This window comes from Nuphar pumila, chromosome 1, assembly GCF_984573655.1.
Source record: "Nuphar pumila chromosome 1, dmNupPumi1.hap1.1, whole genome shotgun sequence".
Taxonomy (NCBI): Eukaryota; Viridiplantae; Streptophyta; class Magnoliopsida; order Nymphaeales; family Nymphaeaceae; genus Nuphar; species Nuphar pumila.
Window position 1 is genome coordinate 4,953,387 of NC_143249.1, and position 20,168 is coordinate 4,973,554.

Here is a 20,168-nt window from a genome sequence, read left to right on the forward strand (position 1 = left end):
TTATCCTGGAACATGAGATCTTAAGAATGCTCTTGATTATCAAGAATAACTGTTATTTAATTTTATGGTACAATAAGCGGATCTTAGATAAAACAAATCAAAATCTCGTAATGAAAGTTTTTTATAACATAATTGAGGTATTATGACATATCCTCCCTCGAGGTATTTTTCCAATTCCAAGAATTGGACGCCTTTATTTCTCCAACTCTCCAGCTCCATTTGATGTGCAGCTCCCAAAGAGATCCTCTATGCATAGAACTGTGTCAACATATTTTGAGATAATAAATACAAAAAATAGTACTTCATTAAAAATGTTTAAGTAGTGATAACTGAAAGTTTTTGAGTCAAATCCAAACATTGTGTTATTGCATGTATGCAACGTCAAGGGACAGTCAGGGGTATTGACAGAAGAGACTGGGTAAACTCTTGGAAAAATACATCTTCAAATTGGCAGTCTATCAAAAAGAATATTTACAGGTGACAGCAAAAGTTATTGTTACTTTTCTAAACTTTTACTTCATAATCAGGCAATCATTTGCCCCTTCCAAGATTCTGTACCTTTTCTCTAACAGATAAAACTGTTATATGCATAGGAGCTGCCTGAATATATTACAAGAGATAATTATGAAAAAGAAAATGTAGCATTGTGTGGTACCTGTGACATTAGGGGCTGTGCCCAGGCAATAGATTTCAAAATTGTTGCACATGAATCTGTTGATTGGAGGATTGCAGGATGAAGAAGCAAACACAAGGCATAAAAAACTGTGCCATAGTTTGCAAAAAAGCAGCCCACCGGAGGAGCTCACATTCATATTTCCACATTAATGTTTTGAGGATGTGAGAGCTATGAAGGAATGCGAGGTGACATCAATATTTTCATGGAGATGCAAATGCTGCCCCTAAATGATCCCTTTGGTGGTTTAGAACTGTGTCCCTTGGAGAAGATGATTTCCTGTCATTGGCTGCCAAACGCTTCTTTCTTCCTGCAAGAATCCATCACAAGAATGATAATGATTATTAGACTGCTTGAAGATAAACTGAGGCTAACTGGTGCTTGTCCCGTGCATGCTTTCTATTACGTCCTAAAATGTCCCTCGGGTGGTAAAAAAGCACATCAACACATACATATTTCAGGGATTTATGCCATTGGATGTGCCTGTTAACAAAATCATGCTTGGCCCGTGCATGCTTTCTATTACATCCTAAAATGTCCCTCGGGTGGTAAAAAAGCACATCAACACATACATATTTCAGGGATTTATGCCATTGGATGTGCCTGTTAACAAATCATGCATGTGCGCTTGAGTTTAATAACTATGTATACAGTTTTTTTTCTGGTTAGACAAGGTAAAACTCCCCCGTCACCAACCACACATTGGCAGGTCTCTGGTTCGTAAAACCCTTGAGGTCCCTCCTGCCCACCAGGAAGTACACCCAGTTTTTACCTTCCGGCAATGAATGCCCCCTTGGGTTTTTCATTTTTGAACTTGTGACGTCCAGTCAACTTGGTGTCGTTCACAAGTTGCCCCTACCAGATGAGTGAAGCCCTTGTAGGAACTAGGAATACAATCTTTATGGCTTCTTTTATTGCCCCACATTTCAACAAATGAAAAATTCAGTGACTAAACAAGAATTTTGTGAGTGCAACTCATTCAATCAAATTGTCCTTCAGAAAGGATACTCTTGTGCCATTGGTTTGATCCTAGTCATACAGTGTAGCCTGTAGCCGCCCCTTCCTCTACAATAGCATAAATTGCTATAGAGTTTAGATGCCAGTACCTCTTTCTCTCTCAAGTTCCCTATCTAGCTCTTCTTTCCACAACCTCTGCCGCTCAGAACAGCTTACGCTGCATGATAATGATGCAATTTAGATGACATATATCAGGAGATACAATGGCTAATATAGTTGACAGTTATACACTGACCTCGGAGTGTCAGGTTCATGCTGACCATCTTGTGCTAGACATTGCCCCTCATTCAGCCTCGAGGATGGAACTTCCCACAAAGCATTGCTACTCAGAGAGCTTCCACCACTTGAAATGCGACGACTGGAACTCTTTGGACTCATAATTCCTTTTGTAGCATCTACCACTCCCACTGATTCATTCCTTGTTACTTTGCTGGGTGATCTGCTCTTGGGAGGCAATTTCCAAGTGGCATTCTTTTCATATCCAGTCCCCTCAATTGTTGGAGGAACAGCATTCAGGGTATTGTAGAATTCTTCATACAGTGGTGTCTGCAATTTCTTCAGCTCCAAGGCCTATACAAATATAAACAAAATGAGGTTGCAGTTGCAATCCTGCCAAGAGATTATGGCAAAATAGCAATCTTAATTGGAAAGGATCATGATTCTTATGCAATATGAGGCAGAAAACCTTTTTCTTTTGAATGTTGATTTCTTTACAAGGTTCATTCCTCAAATAGACACCCATGAATACACAAAATTGTAGAACTGTAAATAGAAAAAAAAGGGGGGAAAGCACAAGAAGAGAAAAGGAAAAAGAAGGATGAAGTGTTTAGTTTCCATTTTTTCACTTCAGGTAAATTATTATTATACATTACATATGCTCAAATAATTAAAGAAAATTTTGAATTAATACTAGATCTCTTCGCCCAGTTTATAAAATTTTAGCTTTTAACAAAAAGTTTGAAATTTTCCATATTTAATGCAGGAAACTTTTCCACATTGTTAAAAAACAACACAAAACTTTGATAAGTAAAAATGTTTACTATTAAAAGTTTCAATATGTATGTATATATATTATATATATATATATTGTTTTTTTTAGAAGAAAACGCTGGGGGGTCCTCGAATTCTATTAATATGAGATAAAAAAAAATTACAAATGGTCACCCAACGAGGGTAGCCAATCCAGTGGCTTGTCCTTCCAATACAAAGTGCCGCACTTGTGTAACATTAAGAGGATATAGCCCATGGCCAAAGATGGACCCTTACAAGAAACATTATCAATCTGAAAATTAAGAGATAAGAATTTGGCTGAAGAGTTTCCACGACCTTCTAAAGCAGCTGATACTAGATTGCACCACCTTTTGTTATGTATGTATGTATGTATAGCTTCTATCTTGTATATGCGAACTAGTAGATTGCAACCAAAAGTTCATTTTTGCAAAATTGGATTTTATAAAATCGGTATTTCTTCAGATAATGAAATATATAATATGTTTACTCCAACCTTCCCTATTTCTATTTTTAATATTTTTGTTAAAATTCGAACAGAATAAAAAATTCAATTTGTACAATAAAATTCACAAGTAAATTGTGTTTTACCAAATGTATCACTAAATTAAAAACTGCGGACAAACTTGTGTATATTCTTTGGTGTGGCAAGTAATGCCATGTAAGCTGGTGTTTGGATTTTACAAAGTTTACAAGGAAAACTTATGTGTAGTTTGACCCACATTACTGCAATTAATGTAATGGAGAATTTTGCCAAACCATTTTTTATCTTTTTTTTTATTTCTCTTAACAGTATGCACTACAAAGAAATCACAGAAAAAGGTTGCTTGGCTCTATGTAAATGGCATAGATACCTTCTCATCCAAGAAAGCTCTTATTTTAGACTCTGTCACTTCATCATCATCTTCGCACATTGATTGACCACAAGGAAATCTGAAATCATTCTCCCTATCATCAACATCTGCAGCCATACTGGGGATGCCACCAGTTCCATTCTTAGACTTACCAACATCATCCCGCCAATCATCAAATGGCTCAGAGATGGGATTGAAGCTCTGGAGTCAAAACCAAAAATGTAAGTTCTAATGTTCATTACTATGTAACTATTTCATAAAAAACTGCAGTTCATATTACCCTTGTAAGAGGGTCCACTGCTGAAGCAGGATCAATCCTTGAGACATCCTCCTTATCTTTTTCACCTAGTTGACACAAATCACCACTTGTCCTGGTCTCCCATATGCGACATGTTCCAGATTGCCTCTCGGAGTAGATAGTGGAGCACCTCACACTGCCAAGATTTGGGACATCATGAAGACTGCTAATTGTGCTTGGACTGTTCAATGGGTTAGATCTGCCATAAAATAAACTCTTATGTTTCCATCAAAGACTATATAGCAATTAATGATTTATAAATTATCAAAATATGGCACATTAATAGAAACTTACAAGCTTTTCAGAAAAGAATCTGACTGTTGGAAGTTCACGGGCTGTTCCTGAGGTGATAATATGCCATTTGATCAGGCAAGGGCACTATTATTCCCAGTGTAAAGAAAGTAAGAAGGTGAACTCACAATAGCAGATGAACGAGCAAAAGGATGAACATCCTGGCATTCACCTACGATAAATGGATGCTGCAAGCAAGGGAATATTGTGCAATTAACTTAGATAGTAAACTAATATGTTGGAATATGTGAAGATATTCTTTTTCTTTCCTCTACACCAGTTTGTGAGATTACCTGCAACAAATCAGAAGCAGATGGCCTTGAGTTTGGTTCCCTGTTGTCATGCCATGTTAGTCATATGGGAATATGAAAGGAGTGCTAAGACTTCAAAGGCAACCAACTTCAGTGGAATCATGTTCAAAGATTTACAAAAAAATTAAAGCCACAATTAACCGTGTGAACTAGCATTGGACATGGTAAAGACACACCAGTGAACTGCTATAGCCTATAGCAAATAACTGCATAACCATGACATAAATCTCAGCAAGTGCATAATGGTGTTCACTAATAGATTACTGAAAAGCAAAAAGGGTATTCATAAAGTACCCCAACAAATTCTCAGCAGATGTATGTGAGTTGGTAGTTGCCTATGTCACATCACCAAATCAGGAGCAGGGATCCAGAGAGCGGCTAAGTGCCATGACTATTTGAGACAGGCAATCACATAACAGCATTTCATGTGGGGCCTGCACTATGTATCTGTGGGCCCCATGCAATGCTGTCATGTGATTGGCTAGTGTCACATAGCCATGGCACTTAGCAGTGTGAGCAGACTCCTACTTAACAATGTAAAGTTTACTAAAGCTCTATCAGCAAAATTACTCAAACTTTTTCAATGTTTCTAATGCACAGAATGAGGCAAGAAAAGTTTCACTACATGGTGAAAGTGGAAATGAAGTAAAACATGACACAGAAGGGGTGGAAGTAAGAGTGGAAACAGTTATGAGATCACTCCTGACAAAACAAAGTATTTGAATAATGCCTCAATGGTAACGTCACTTCAGCTTAGATCCAAGTGACAACTATGTCTTAGCTATTTAACATTTGCATTAATGTCAGGATGGATGTTTGATATCTGAGGTAGTAGTCTTGAGAGAAATCAAAAGCTTGTCGTTCACTCTAACCATGGACATCTCTAATGCTGATTTGACCCACTACTTGTAAAAACATGTTCTTTTTAATTGCCCAAAACATGTTCCCCGCACCAAATAAAGCACATCTCATGGGAATATGGTAAACCCTTGAGAGGCTATGCAACTTCACCAAAGAACTGGGGAAAATGAGGAGATGCTCCATATAGTACTTGTGAGTCGTGACACAACCTCACATCAGCATATGAAGTTGTTAACATGGATTTTGAAAAGTGAATATGGTAAATGCCATCCACCTGCAAAATTAGGTACCTTTGAATGATTTTATCTACGCTTGGCCTAATTCACTATCCATTCTTTCTTTGATACAGTTCAACACTTCAACTGTTGTCCTATACTGCTCCAAAGATTAGAATATTCACAAAAATAGCCAACTGGAGCTTTCTTATATCATTGAAATAGGTCAATTGAAACAGCTACCTCAATAAAAAAAATATATAAAATTCCCATCAGGTCCTTGAGCTTTTTAATATTTCAGTTCACCATTTCAATCTATAAGTGGGAAGTAGAGCATAGGTTTCCCTGGTATTGCACTCATAGAAGCTGATTTTGTATTTGCGGTGTTGTATGAGCATTAAGCATGCAACACATGATTGTCATTTGTACAGGTATGTTTTTCTTTTTTTGTTTTGGCTAGGCCAAGGGAAAACACCCCCATCACCGACAGCACATTGGCAGGCCTCCAGTTGGTAAAACCCTTGAGGTTCCCCCTGCCCACCGAGGAGTACACCCAGCTTCAACTTTGTGGCAAAGGATGGCCCCCGTGGGTTTCGAACTCGTGATATCCTGTCGACTTGGTGATTCATGGTCGTTTTATATTGCTTGTAGCTCAATGTTTGTGCTTAAAAGCCACCTCATTATCTGAAAAGTACATTATGTGATTTGACAGTAATTCAGTAATTTTCAGCAATATATCATATGCATATCAGCACAAGGATATATAATTTTCTCTCCCAAACTTTTCCTTATCCATTTTTCTCTTTAGAAATTTGATCAGGTTTGAGGCTCAATCTGAAATATTGTCCTGTTGTTTGTGACTGTTACCCACATATCTGTCATTAAATTTGCTGGGGCCAGCATCTTGCATTCATCATGTGAGAAACATAAAAAATGAAATGGAAAAAAAGATTATAGGACTAAGATATCTACTGTCAACAGACAAGAGTGATGGGCATGCAGAAAGTTACTATCTTGTAGATATCTAGAAAACATATCCACACCAGACCGATCCAGCATTGAGGAAGCAATGGGGATAGAGCACAAATTACATAGATATCTACTATGTATTGTCAACGGACAAGAGTTTTAAGCATTCAGGGAGCTATTATTGTGTAGATATCTAGAATATATATTCACACTTAATTGATCCCAACATTGAGGAATCAGTGGTGTAACTGGAGTTAGATCCCAATTGATATAGATTATTCCACTTAAATGTAATATCCATGTCAAACACTTATTAGGCACCAAGATTGAGACCATAATAGACACTCATAGTTATGGATTCTTAATTTTTAAGATCCTGAATGACAGTTTAGTTCTATGTTTACTCTCTGAGAGGCTAAAAACACTAAAATAACTAACATGGGGAAATGCACTTTCATTGAAAATTTGGCGCTTCCATCAATTATATACTGGTACTTATAAATGCATTTTCAGTGAATAATGTATATGTTAGGACATGCAATCTGAGTAGAACAATGTATGATATAGAAACTGCAATCTCATTGTTCATGGCTTCAATGCATCAATAATTTTCACAAGCATGTTGGAATATGTTCACTCCAATCAGTAAAAGGTCATACAATCAAGTGAAAATAGTCATAAGAAACATATTTGTCAATGAGATGTTGAAGTCTACTGGATTGATATGTAGTGGCACTGACATTATTTATTTTTTGATGAAGAAAGTATTTATTTATCAAAAGAGGGAAAATGCCCTTTTCCATGTCAAAATATAACTATTTTCCATGCCACTAAAATGTTGAATTTATATGGAATGCAATGGAAATACAGAGGATAGAGATGATAGTCAAAACTAAGAGATGATAGTCAAAACTAATATTAGTGACAAGCTAAAGCCAAAAGAAAACTAAAACTCCAACATACTTTTGCAAGCACTTAAGAAGAAAATCCTGCCCCTCAAGAGAAAGATGCTCAGGAATAGGTGGATGTGATTTAGTTGTCCCAATATGAAACAATGCGGCCACCTGAAGTGGGGAACAAAGATTAACAAAAGTTTGCAACTTTTTTAATTCAAATATTTCATAATCCAATTCAATAATATTTTGGTACACTACTAAGCAAAAATACATGGCATGGAAAGAATATTCAAACCACATGCCTCTTGGTACTTTTCACTCCAAGGGGGCTTTCCTGTTGCCATCTCAATCACAGTACACCCAACGCTCCATATGTCAGCAGAGCTACAAGAATGGTTTCCATTAATATATAAGATACAGTTCCATCCATTCAATAAGAAACATTTTGCAATGTAAGATTCACTGTTGGAAGAAATAAGCATTTTCTGTGGCAATAAAATTCATGAAAGAGGTATATAAAAAACTGTTGCAACACCTATCCATGCTACAGTTCAGATATAGAAAAATATCACTCATTTTTTATATTCCACACTTTTAGATTAACTAGAAGATTCGCACATATTGAGACTCAATAGACAGCTTTGCTTTTCTGCTCCTGCCATATTTATACTAACAAAATATACTGTTTTGCTTAAAAAACAAATTGTAAAGGGATATTGGGTTCAATTACATGCCTGCATTGAAAAATTTTCAACTGGTTTGTTTAAAAAAAAAACTTCTGCAGTTTATTTGTAATCATCAACTGGTTTGTTTGAAAAACTTCAAGGACTAAAAGGTTACAGTGTTTGCCAAAACATATACAAGTGCCTATTTGAGGAAGCATGCCAGGAAAAATGCATAAGACATTAAATTCAACTGCACATGGATAAGTTGATTTGTTTCATTGTGAATATTAAATCTAGGGTAATCAACATACATACAGCATATGAATATGCCAGAATGTGCAGGACATAAAAAGCCAAAGCTTTTGGTATGCAATAGAGTGCTTTTATAGCATTCAATCTTTAAAATGTGTTAAGATCAAAATATTTATAGCATTGAGTTTGCAAAAATTGATAATGATAAAAACCACATGTGAAGTGAGTTGTCATCAGCAAACGAAGCTAACCCAGGAAACATTTTAGTTTCCACTAAAATCTCAAACTATGAAAAATACAGAGGTTTCATAGCAGTCTTACAAGCCATGCCCAGTCTGAAGAATAACTTCTGGAGCCATCCAGTAGGGGGTCCCTTTCATTGACTTGGCGCCTGATATGGTTGCCTATCATACCCAGAAGTGACAATGAATTAGCAGCCCATAGGTTATAATGGCAATGGTTAAGCAACCATAAAAAGGTAGTAAGCACGCCCACATTTATCAAAAGCAAAGAGGAAATGTAGAATTTAAAAATACCAGTTCAACTACTTGTTTAGAAGCACCAAAATCAGCTAGCTTGATGCAACCTTTATTATCAACTAGAATATTTGCACCCTGAAATCCAAAGACATCTTCAAAGACCGATAATCAAAGTAGAGCAGTTAAAAAATAAAGGCAACAGAAAATAAGTTTCATCACAAAAACATTTTCAAACAACCAAAAACCTTGATGTCTCTATGGATGACTCCTTTTCCATGGAGATACTCCAGCCCTTGAAGCAGTTGCTTTGTATACATTCTTATAACCTGTAGATGCATCCAATCACAAGAACAGATTAAACATCCAGTATTTAGAAAGTAAACAATTTGTTGTGCAGGAGAAGAGTAAACACTTACAGGTTCCGGAAACGAGCCAAACTTCCCAAGAAGGGATGATATGGATCCACCAGGAACAAATTCCAACAGAATAATTAAGGCTTCCTCTTCTCTAGATGTGCCCAGATAGCGCTGATAAACACCAACATGCAAGAAATATTAGTTGAAGCAGATCAGTTATGTGCGTGAAAACATAAAAACTGATTCAACGCTCACCACTATGTTCTTATGAGAGAGATTCTTCAACAGCTTGACTTCTTCCTCAAGTTCCCTAATATGAGCCTAAAATCCGAAGATAAATAAAAAACCACCATAAAGAAAAACATAGAATTTCAACATCCCAGTATTGAATAGGAAAAGAAATCACAAGGTCCAAAGAAAAGCAATCACCCCTCCTCTCGTAGCAAGAAAAACGATTAAAAATGAATCTGGCTCGCATATCAATTCCCAAAAAGAATTAGCTTATACTATTCGATGAGCAAAGTAAGCAGGAAGTGCACAACAGATGAAGTGTGTTGCTTGGTAAACAAAAAAGGCAACCGAATTCCGTGCGGAGATTATTCAGAACTTGGAATTGCTATGATAGTCAAGAGAATTATAAAAAAGAACACGGAAAATGCGAGAAGACAAGTTAACCAAAAACAGGAACAAGAGCAAACGTTCTTACTTGCGCTTTCTCGTTGGAGACATTGCTAACGGCGATCAAAACCTGAAAAACACATAGAAGAAACACCCGAATTCAAGCAACCGAAAAAGCCAATATCAGGAACGAAGAGAAGCCCCAAATTCAGAAGAAGAAAAAAATACGCCGACCTGCTTGACAGCAAGAAGCTCTCCCGAATCAAGATTCATGCCCATGTAGACACGGCCATACGCTCCGCACCCGATGATCTCCCCCTTGCGCCACCGTATCGGCAGCCCAGCATCCTCGGGGAGGGGCGGTGGTGACGGCGACAGCGACGCCGGGGATCTTTGGAGGAACCCCATCCGTGACCGTCTTACGCAGTTCCCGATCCCTTTCATCAGGCTCGCATCTTCGCCGGCATCGGGCGAGGCACTGGGAGAGACGAGAGACCGCCGGATCGATCCCAGAATCTCCCACATCTTCTTCCAACTAGGGTTTCAGGACGGAGAAGCGAGGGGCGATCTTATCATGGAAGAAACGCCCAAGATCCAACGAAAACGAACAAGAAGAAAAAAAATGAAAATATTCTAGAGATGTGATCGGTTTGCTGGGTCCTCTAGAATTAGGGTTTCTGTACGGAGGCTCTGAGGGTGCGTGGGGATGGAGAGGAGGTGAGGGAGAGAGAAGGGAAGAAGGGGATGGCTTTTTTTGTCTACGTCGTTTTAAAAAATGGGGGTTGTCGGTGCGTAACGGTCAAGAGCTCGGAGCGTATGCACCGTTGGATCCTGATATCCAATGGCGGATCGTGTTCGCCCCCCCCCCCCCCCCTAAATTTTGAGGGAAAGGCTGAAGCAGTTGGTGAGAACGCCAAGTAGTCATATGATGGGGTATGTTGATCGTAGCCGTCCAGATGCATTAGTTGGACGACTAGGATCAACCTAGGATTCGATGCCATCATATGTCATAGTACAGGATCCCTGTTCGGTCAAAACGGTGTCGTTACTCCATTTTGAAAATGTTCTATTCTATTATCACATGGGTACTTCATTTTGGCATTTTGGCACCTGTACTGTATCCCCTTATATACCAGTAGGGGTGTCAACCTGTTGGGTTTGGTTTGGACCCAGGTGAAACCAGACCTGGTCTCGATTTTCAGGTATGGTATTGGGTTTGGACCTAAGTCTAATAGAACCCACTATATGACAAACCATACCCGGACCCGATAAGAACTAAATGAACCAGACTCGGGTTATACCCGCTAAAATAATATTTTTTATTATTTTAACATTGAAAATTTTTGGGTCTTACCACATGGGAACACTTGGTTGTATCCCTATATCTACAGCCGTATTGAAAGCTTCATAAAACTGGTAAAAATGGTTATATCCCTATATCTACAGCCGTATGCATGTGACATAGGTTTTATTAGACCGTGTTTGCATCACAGGACAAACGCCACATGGGAACACTTTGGTGCTTGTCCTGAACTGACACTTTATACAGTGTTGCAAAGAATGAGCTTTGTCTTGTCCTGGACGCCGTGCACCCTGCGCATCAAACGCAAGAAAGTGCCTTGCAATATTATCGCGACATAATCACAAAATGTGATAATCTCAATAACATCTCTAGATTTTCAAAATCCCACTTACCTTAAATATCTGGCAATAAAATCATGATTTTAACGTTTATTTATCGCAACTATAACAACCCAAATGTCAGAAGCTTTTATTTATAAGCAAGGGCGTTTTTAAGACTTTAGAAAAAAAAAGGGGCACGGCGTGAGTGACTGACCCTTTAATTGAGAAGGGGGAAGGCCCTTAAACAGAGATAGGGGGAGCTTCTTTCCTCTCCTCTTTGATATGGATAGGGATGTAAACTGTTTGGATTCGGGTCGGATCTAGGTATTACCAAATCCGACTTAAATGATTTGGAGTCATATTCAAATTCGAATGAAAAAGATAAAACCAAACCCAGATCCAACTAGCTTGAAACCTGGTATTTAGACTTAACTGGTTGGGTTTGAATGTAAAACTTAATACCAAACCCAGGTCTAATTATTAATCAGATCCAAGTTTGGCTACGAAACCCGTTTAATGGACTCAGATTCGGGTCAGGTATCGGGTTGCACCCGAGCTATTTACATCCCTAGATATGAGACTAAATTTTTGTTCCCTTTACCCCCTAAACAATGCTAACGGCCTGTAAACCCATCTACTCAAGTGCTCGGTCCCTCTCCTTTTGTTTTTTACAACAAAGAAAACTGGGGTTAGGCAGACGCCTACCAGTTATACAACCATACCATTTGGGGTTCGAACCTGCAACATCCACAAGGTGACGTGCACTAACTGCTCCTGCCAGATAAGCGGAGCTCCCTCTTGGTAGTCCCTCTCCTCTTAGCATGAGAGGCTTTGCAATGTATTTTATGTATTCGTATTAATGTAAAATCTTATAAGCCAATCATAAATTTTTATATTATTTTTATTATATATTTATTTATAATATCTTTAAAAACCAATATTTCTCCTAGGTTTTTTCAAGAAAATAAAAAAAAAAAATCAAAATCTCCCAAGATATTCTAACGCCGAGAAATTGATGAGATGAACATTTGTGACAAAACTGGTCAGTCCTTGCACGGGTGTCTCCTGCGTATCAAACACACCCTAATATTGAAAATAGTCCATTCAATTGTCCAGGGCTTTGCACACTAGGCTAGGTAGGTCAATATCCTTGGTGAATATGAAGAGAGTACAGATGGGGTTTACATTCCTGATATTGAAAAAAGAGTTAATGATTAACCTGGCACCTCTCAGACGTCCAAATAATAATCGTGGTTTCTCCTTGTTATTAAGAAAAGGAAAAAAAAATGGGGGCACCGCTTGGTTGGCAGGAGCAATTAGTGCATGTCACCTTGTGATGGGAGGTTGCAAGTTCGAATCTCAATGGTATGGTTGTATAACTGGTAGGGTTCTGCCTAACCCCATCTTTATCTATCGCAAAAAAACTGCAAGATTTTGGCGGGCTAGGCTAGATAATGAGCTTTGAGTACCCAGCACGAGATGAGAGAGATGGACTAGTCGTTTTGATTGTGTTCGGCCATGGTTAAGCCTTCATGTAGTCCACAAGGCACATTTGTTTCGGTCACAACTGTAATTCTCAGTTCTGTTTGTTCAGCCTGTGAAAGCTCGTCATAGGTTGTTTCTTACACGTGATCCAAGCCTTGACTTCAATTCTCAAAAGGGCTGGATATGAAGGGGCCTTTTTTTTTTGAAAGGCAAGCTGGGTTTAGGCAGACCCCACCAGTTATTCAACCTACCATTGGGTTTTGAAGCTGCAACATCCCACCACAAGAAGATGCTCACTTACAGCTCCTACCAACCATGCGGAGCCCCCGTTGGTGGGATATGCAAGGGCTAATTGATTGAGAGTAACATTGGCTAAAAGATGAAAAGAGCTATCTGAAGTTAAAGCCAGACTGAAAACCATTTTGAAGTTCAGCATTGAGAATGTTGATTTGCTAAGATCCTAACGGTTCAAGGGCTTAACGTTAAGTACTTTAATCATCTTAAAGTTTTTTAGTGTATTAGTTATGCACATAACAAAAGGTGCATATAATCATAGGTGACAACTGTCAACCATAACACAGGTTGAACTTTCACAAGTTTGTGTTGCCATATGAAAGTTTCTGATTGTGATTTGTATTCACAAGAACTAGAGAACTAGTTCTTCCACAACGAGAGAGAGAGAGAGAACTAGTGAACACTATGATGATGCTAATCATGATAACTACTATAATGGGGAAGAGTAATTTTTCAAATAATGATGTACCATCTTTTGCAGGAGAAATACACTGTTATATGTAAATAATTTTCAAACACATTTGAAAAGAAAATCTAGTTTTTTATTAGTAGAGAGGATTTGGGATTTTTCTCATATAGATCCAGTGTGGCCATTGGGTCTTACACATAAAACTCATAGGTTAGATCCATAAAACTCATATGTTGGATTCAGAGTTAGATCCAGGTAGTAAATCTGAAATATAGATCTAGATATTAGATCTAATCATCTAGAGTAGTGGGCCAAAAATCTAATAAATCACTTACATAATAGGTCATAATGGGTCATTGAGTTATAATCACTGAGATTGTGGTGAGCCCTACAATACATCTGAGATTGTGGTGAGCTCTACAATACATTAGATTCTCAACATATTTGAGAATCTAATGTGATAGTTAACAGCTACCCAGGGGAGCATAGGTAGACTCAACCCATGCCTTAGTTAAAAAGAGAGCTCGATAATTGCATCAAGAAAATCTCTTTGCATGCCGTTAATCACAACCCAATTCCCTTCTCCTCTATCACTTAGAGCTCGCCCTCAGCACACACCACAGTCTGAAATTCATCATTGGTATCAAAGCCCGATTTCGGTATGCACGATGGTGCCTGAAAGATGTAAGCTTTTCTGGCTGAAAAACCCAAGAACCACCAGGCACAACCAATGATGCTACCTGCGAGAATTGACAACAGAGGGGAAACTGGGCAGCCAGAGAGACTGCAGCGAAGGGGAGCCTAACATCAAAAGTTTTTTTCCTAGCAGATGCAGTTCTTGCTACCGGTGTGAGGTAGAAAAAAAAACATGGTTGAATATTCTATCGGACGACGAGCCTTGTCAGCCAGCTAGGTCGGACAGAGCCACCAAAGAGGTGGGGCTGCATAAAAAAATTAATAATAAAGGATGCAGCTGAGGGCAGAAAATCACGACATTGATGAGAGCAGAAAATCACTGATCTAGAGCAAGAGGTCGTCCAACTTGTCGAAATTGTCCCGCCAATACCTCACTCGCCACACCATGTTAGAGAAGAAGCGGAACAGAGAGACAGGGGCGACTAGGAGAAGACATCCACCTCGAACTCGAGCGGTTTGATCCGAAATTCAAGACAGCGAACTCCGACCTAGACTCGGAGGGCAGCTTGTTGAACGAAGTGGGGTCCTCGATCAACAGAGGGAGGACAGACGTCAGCAAAGAGACAAATGGTGTCAGGGGCGGTTTAGAGAAATTGGTGACCGCATTGGGGCCTTTAAGCCTCACGGACGTATCGTCGTAGACAGTGGTCGCGTCTTCTGCAGTGTCAAACATCCTGAGCCAGAGATGCTTCTGACGGGTCGGGTTTCTGATCTCGGTGGCCTACCAGCAACTCGGCCTCCTCTAAACTCCTCAAAACTTCTCCCTCTGGCACCACTACGGCCTTCTGGCCGAGTTCTGACCACCGGCACTATATCAGTCTTTGTCGACTTCTTCTTGGCGACAAACTTTGGGAAGCCGAAGAGCAAGTGCATCGCTTCCGTGCGGCGATGTAGAGAGGAGGCAGAGGTTGTGACACTCATCATGAGAAGTGGTGTTGTCGGAGGAGCCACTTTTGTTAGAGGGCGATCGAGACTATCAGGAGGGATGTCATCCTTCCTACACCTGATTTTCTTGCTTACGACAGAAAGAGGATTGGCCAGCAGAGAGCAGTGGCACGACCACAACAGTCTGCTAGAAGTATTGGTGAAGCCTCCTCGGCTGGGCGACGATTGCCAGAACTCACGGTGAAGTAGGCAGCGGTGAAAACGGCTGCCCTACCTTCTCTTCTCTAAGTTTCCCCCCTTTCATAAAAGGGGGAAACCCTAAAGGCCTCCCCTTTCTACGAGAGAAGGTGAAAAAAAAGGAAAGAAAAAAATAAAGGGAAAAGAAAAATGAAAATGAAAGGAGAAGAAGAGGACGATTAGGGTTTGAGAATCCTCCTTTTTTTCTAAACGGTTTTATGCTTCTGCCCATTAACATTTTTTATAATTCTTGTTTTATCACTCTTGGTATAGAATTTTCCTTTTTCTGATTTTTTTTGTATATGTCCCTCTATTTTACAGAATAGGGGCCTCTATTTCTGGTCCAGAAACATACATGTTCTCTAGAAAATATCATAGATAAGGTTGCAGTTTGAGGATTTTTTCAAAAATGCTCTCAAACTTTTATGAAATTATGAAAAAACACCCAAACTTTTTTGTTTAATTCATAAATTTTTTAATATTCTATTTCAGGGTTTAAGTTTGTTGGTTTCATGCATAACTACCTACTAACTTTCTTGATTTTGCATAAAAGTGCTTCTGGTTAAAGGAATACCTCCGAGAACTTTATCCAAACAGGTTTGGATCTAAATTGGATTAACTTGGTATATGTAGTTTCTTATAAACCTAGTTGGATTCGGTAAATTTCTTTTTGACCCAGTTATTGTAACGACCTCAACTCATACCCGTTGAAAATTAAAAATTTTGCGGAAACAATCCCAAAGACCCTAGAGTCTTACAGTTATAAACACAACAAGGGAGCTTACACCACCATTATCCAAACCCAAAACAACTTTATTTATCAATCAATAAAGTTTAGTGACAATAAGCAAAATAAAGACAAGAAGAAACAAAATATAGAGCTACTATGTCCCAAGTAGAATGTTCAGTAATCTTGTAGTCCCTGTAGCTCCCAGTGGTAGCCTTTCTCATCACTCATCAGAGCTTTTGAAAAATATAAAATATAGGGTGTCAGAATCATAGATCATGCGTATGAATTCCTCTAATGAATCAAATAAGTAAAAAGAACATAAATTAGATTTAAGCAACATTTTAGAGAAAATATAACACTAGCACATAATCTCAACATTCATTCATGCATTTCTGAGCAATAATCATGTAACGCAATATATCACATGCAAGAAAACAGTAAAGATGCATGATCTAAAGCAAAGTAGTAAATATGCATAGAATCAATGCACATGCATGAATAACTTATTAAGTTATTATCAGAATTTTCTTTTGTATGCATGTTTTTATTAAATGCACATAATTTTAATTGCACTTTCATTAAAACCCACGAATACTAAAAAATAGGCACAACAAATTCTCGAGTTAAAGTCAGGTTTCCAGTTATAGCTTAACACACAATTTGTATTTTATTACTTGGTTTCACACTTGGCCCTCGACAGATATCAGGAATCAACACCATCAATTGAAACGTTAAAAATCAATATCTAATGTTGGGACATTAATGAAATCAATATTCGCTAATGTCACTTTCGTGGTATACCAATAACAACAATTGTGTCTACACATCACCCCCAGGCAAAGTGGTGAAATCTCTTTAAAACTGCGGTCAGGAAGTGAACCACCTAGTTGGGTTCAGGGGCACAAACACACACGAAGTTTTAGTATCCTCACAATTCCCCAAAACTACAGTCTAGGATTCTCACACTAAGGAAGGGATATCCAAGAAAATATTAATTATATTGTTTTCTCTTTTTATCCTAAGAATGATTTGATTCACAACACTTGTTTTGCAAATCAACATGCAAAACACGACGTTTGTTTTTCAAATCAACATGCATAACTCATCATGGGAGCTCAACCCGTTATAATATGAAACAGTGCAATTTAATTCAAATAATAACAAAATAATTTTTGCGATGCATAAAATTAAACATGGAGCAACACCTGCTTGTAACCCACACGACCCACAATTGTTCACTTTCGACCACCGATGCATCTAATGCAAAAGTCATGGTGAACACGTAATTTATGCAACCATTCAACATGCTCACAAATGCATATATATTCACACACAATAAGAACTCACATGTTTAACAATTTTATAGTCATATGAATATAGGCTTAGAAATACACATCTTGTTTTCACACATTTGTCTTATGCATTTTATTCAAATCTACACATGCCTATAATAATGCTTCATCAACTACTTTTAAAAGTTCAACCATCATAATTTATGCATATTTATACCATAAACATTCTGCACAAATGTGGTGTCTTGTATGACACTAAGTCTTGTAACCATTATGGCACATAGTGATACATGATTATGCAAGCAAAAGTATCCATGCCTAACTTATATAATACACATATTCTAGTCATATGTCAACAAGCATGACAGAACATATAATATATTAAGCACTTTGGCTACTAGCATGCAAGGCATATATACATTTGAACATTCAGAACTCTAGCAGATGTAACACATGTAAACTCGATAGCGGTACAAACAAAACAAAATTTTAATCATGCCTAAATCTGACCATTTGATATGCACGATCCAAATATTTGACCTGTCAAAAATATTTAAATATGCAACCAGGAGGAATTTGAACATGTAATCTATGAGAAATCAGCACGTGTCCATTGGTATTCTTGACAAGTGCTTCTATATTCATATTTTATTTTAACCTTTTTTTTTCTCTTCGTTTGGATATGTAGCTAACATATATATTTTATTTTCTATTTTGACAGACACCCAGCCCCAGCCGAAATAGTCGGTTGGGACTGGACATCATGCTATTCTTTGTCAGCTGAGACCGGGCAACACTGTCTTGTCCCAAAAATAATTTATATTATTATTATTATTATTATTATTATTATTATTATTATTATTATTATAACCGAGGTTAAGTCCCCCTACTGAACCAATCGACTGGGATTGAATAGTACACTGTTCTGCCTGACCGACTAGGTCAACTTGGACTGAACAATGCCCAGTTCGGTCTCAGTCAGAAACAGAACTTAGTTTCAGTCTTTTTGTGAACACATAACAAATATATAACATTTATTTGTTTTTCAAGTATGCTCAGCCAAACTGAGTTTGGCTGAGCTTAACAGGTTGCACACCTGCCCATCTGAACCCAGATCGACTGGGCTTGGCAGGCTACATACCTACCCCAAAAAAATATTTTTCTTTTAAACAATAACAACCATAGTAAAGTACTCAAAACTTTGAAATAACTCAGGGCATACTTTAGAGTATAATATATGTTAAAAGAAAATGAAGCACAACATGATGTACATTGTTAATGTTCTAAAAAAAATAAAACATAGCATTAATCTAAGTAATAATATGCTGGAACGAAAAAAAAATCAAATAAATACTTATATTTATTTTCATATTTCACAACCCTTTTCTAGATTTGTCCACCATTGCAGTGGACAGATCTGTCCAGATTGGACAACCAATGCGATAGGACAAATCTGTCCAGGGCTAAAATGATCAAATTTATCCATATCTGACAGTTTATCTTATGGGACATATTTATCCAGATATTTGTATATATCCCACATATATATGTACCCACATGCTTTGTCGCACACACACACACACACACACACACACACATATATATATATATATATATATATATATATATATATATATATATATATATATATATATATATATATATATATATATATGTGCATAAATCTAAATCAAAGCATGTTGTTATTTCGAAATCAGATCCTAAATCTGAAATAAAATTAAGCCACCATGAATATATCAGTTTTCCCTAATTTGAATATAGAAAACCAATCCAGATTCATGATTTCCTTTAGAAAATATTGCATAAATTAGATTTAGACTCCTTTTTCCCTATTTGAATCAAAAGAACAAACATGTACCTTTTTCATTGTTGTAGATTACTTTTTGAAGAACGTAGAAGACTTTGATGAAGCACCCCTCTCCACGCCAATCTCTCTCTCTCTCTCTCTCTCTCTCTCTCTCTCTCTCTCTCTCTCTCTCTCTCTCTCTCTTTTCTTCTCTAATTCATGATTTTTTTTTCTTTTGTTTAAATAGAGAGAGCCCCTAGAGGGTGACACCCTTCTAGGGTTTCTCATATCGGGGGCTAGAGATAGAATTTCCACTCTATCTTCAATCCCACTTTTCCTCAACTTTCTCATTTTTTTTGTTAACTTTTTAAAACATCTTTTATTACTTACCTTCTTTTAAAGTTTTCTTTTTTCTTTTACTCTCCTTATCTTATGGTTATAGTAGACTCTTCTAAAGACTCACCATTAGGTAACTTCTGAAATTTAGAATTAATTGCTATTTAATATTAATTTAATTAATTATTATTGATTAAATATTCAAAACCTTCCAGAGGGTGCCTTATCCCTCTATGAGTCTTTTTAACACTAAATATCTTTAAATTAAACCTTTATTCTGATTTTAAAACTTTAATTTTATTGGATCTGGATCCAGATTCAAGATCCAAATCCATATCAAAAATCCATTTAGATTTTAAGCTCGATCGAATTTTACTTAATATAGGTCTTGAACTGAGTCCAGGTTCATATTAATTTGGACCATATGGATTGGATCCGGTCCGATCCAAATCCGGACTCGGTCTGTCAAGGAGGGCCTTTTTTGAAAAATTATGATTTTTGAGCCAATCGTAGCCCAAATTCAAAAAAGTAAAATACTGTTGGGCTTAGAATTCCAAGGCGCACGTAACTGTATATACTTTGAATTTTGCCTTCGAAATTCATTTGAATTT

The 20,168-nt window shown here is 37.6% G+C and overlaps 1 protein-coding gene across 3 annotated transcripts; it reads right to left on the minus strand.

The window, feature by feature from the left end:
- LOC149847761 (mitogen-activated protein kinase kinase kinase NPK1-like) lies at nt 1-10,503 on the minus strand. 3 transcript variants are annotated; one of them, XM_090009433.1, is made up of 18 exons: nt 9,998-10,503; nt 9,852-9,893; nt 9,401-9,466; nt 9,206-9,316; nt 9,035-9,115; nt 8,847-8,924; nt 8,632-8,714; nt 7,696-7,777; nt 7,461-7,561; nt 4,435-4,474; nt 4,270-4,329; nt 4,145-4,191; nt 3,833-4,031; nt 3,553-3,753; nt 1,926-2,260; nt 1,780-1,847; nt 656-983; nt 1-258 (listed from the first exon to the last, which is right to left on the minus strand). In XM_090009433.1, the coding sequence occupies exons 1-17, from the start codon at nt 10,286-10,288 to the stop codon at nt 877-879; spliced, it is 1,992 nt and encodes a 663-aa protein (XP_089865559.1). In that variant the 5' UTR covers nt 10,289-10,503; the 3' UTR covers nt 1-258; nt 656-876. The 3 variants fall into 3 exon arrangements, with proteins under 3 accessions (XP_089865559.1, XP_089865554.1, XP_089865549.1); XM_090009428.1 differs by having other exon boundaries at nt 1-246; nt 3,833-4,049; XM_090009423.1 differs by having other exon boundaries at nt 3,833-4,049.
- Nucleotides 10,504-20,168: the final 9,665 nt, after the last annotated feature.

What these genes read in the sequence shown, in the direction of transcription:
- LOC149847761 (XM_090009428.1), bottom strand. Translation starts at nt 10,288, where the DNA reads ATGTGGGAGATTCTGGGATCGATCCGGCGGTCTCTCGTCTCTCCCAGT. An exon ending in CTTCTTAAGTGCTTGCAAAA is followed by an intron (nt 4,475 to 7,460) that starts GTATGTTGGAGT and finishes GCATGACAACAG; the next exon opens with GGAACCAAACTCAAGGCCAT. An exon ending in GATTCTTTTCTGAAAAGCTT is followed by an intron (nt 4,050 to 4,144) that starts GTAAGTTTCTAT and finishes ATTTTATGGCAG; the next exon opens with ATCTAACCCATTGAACAGTC.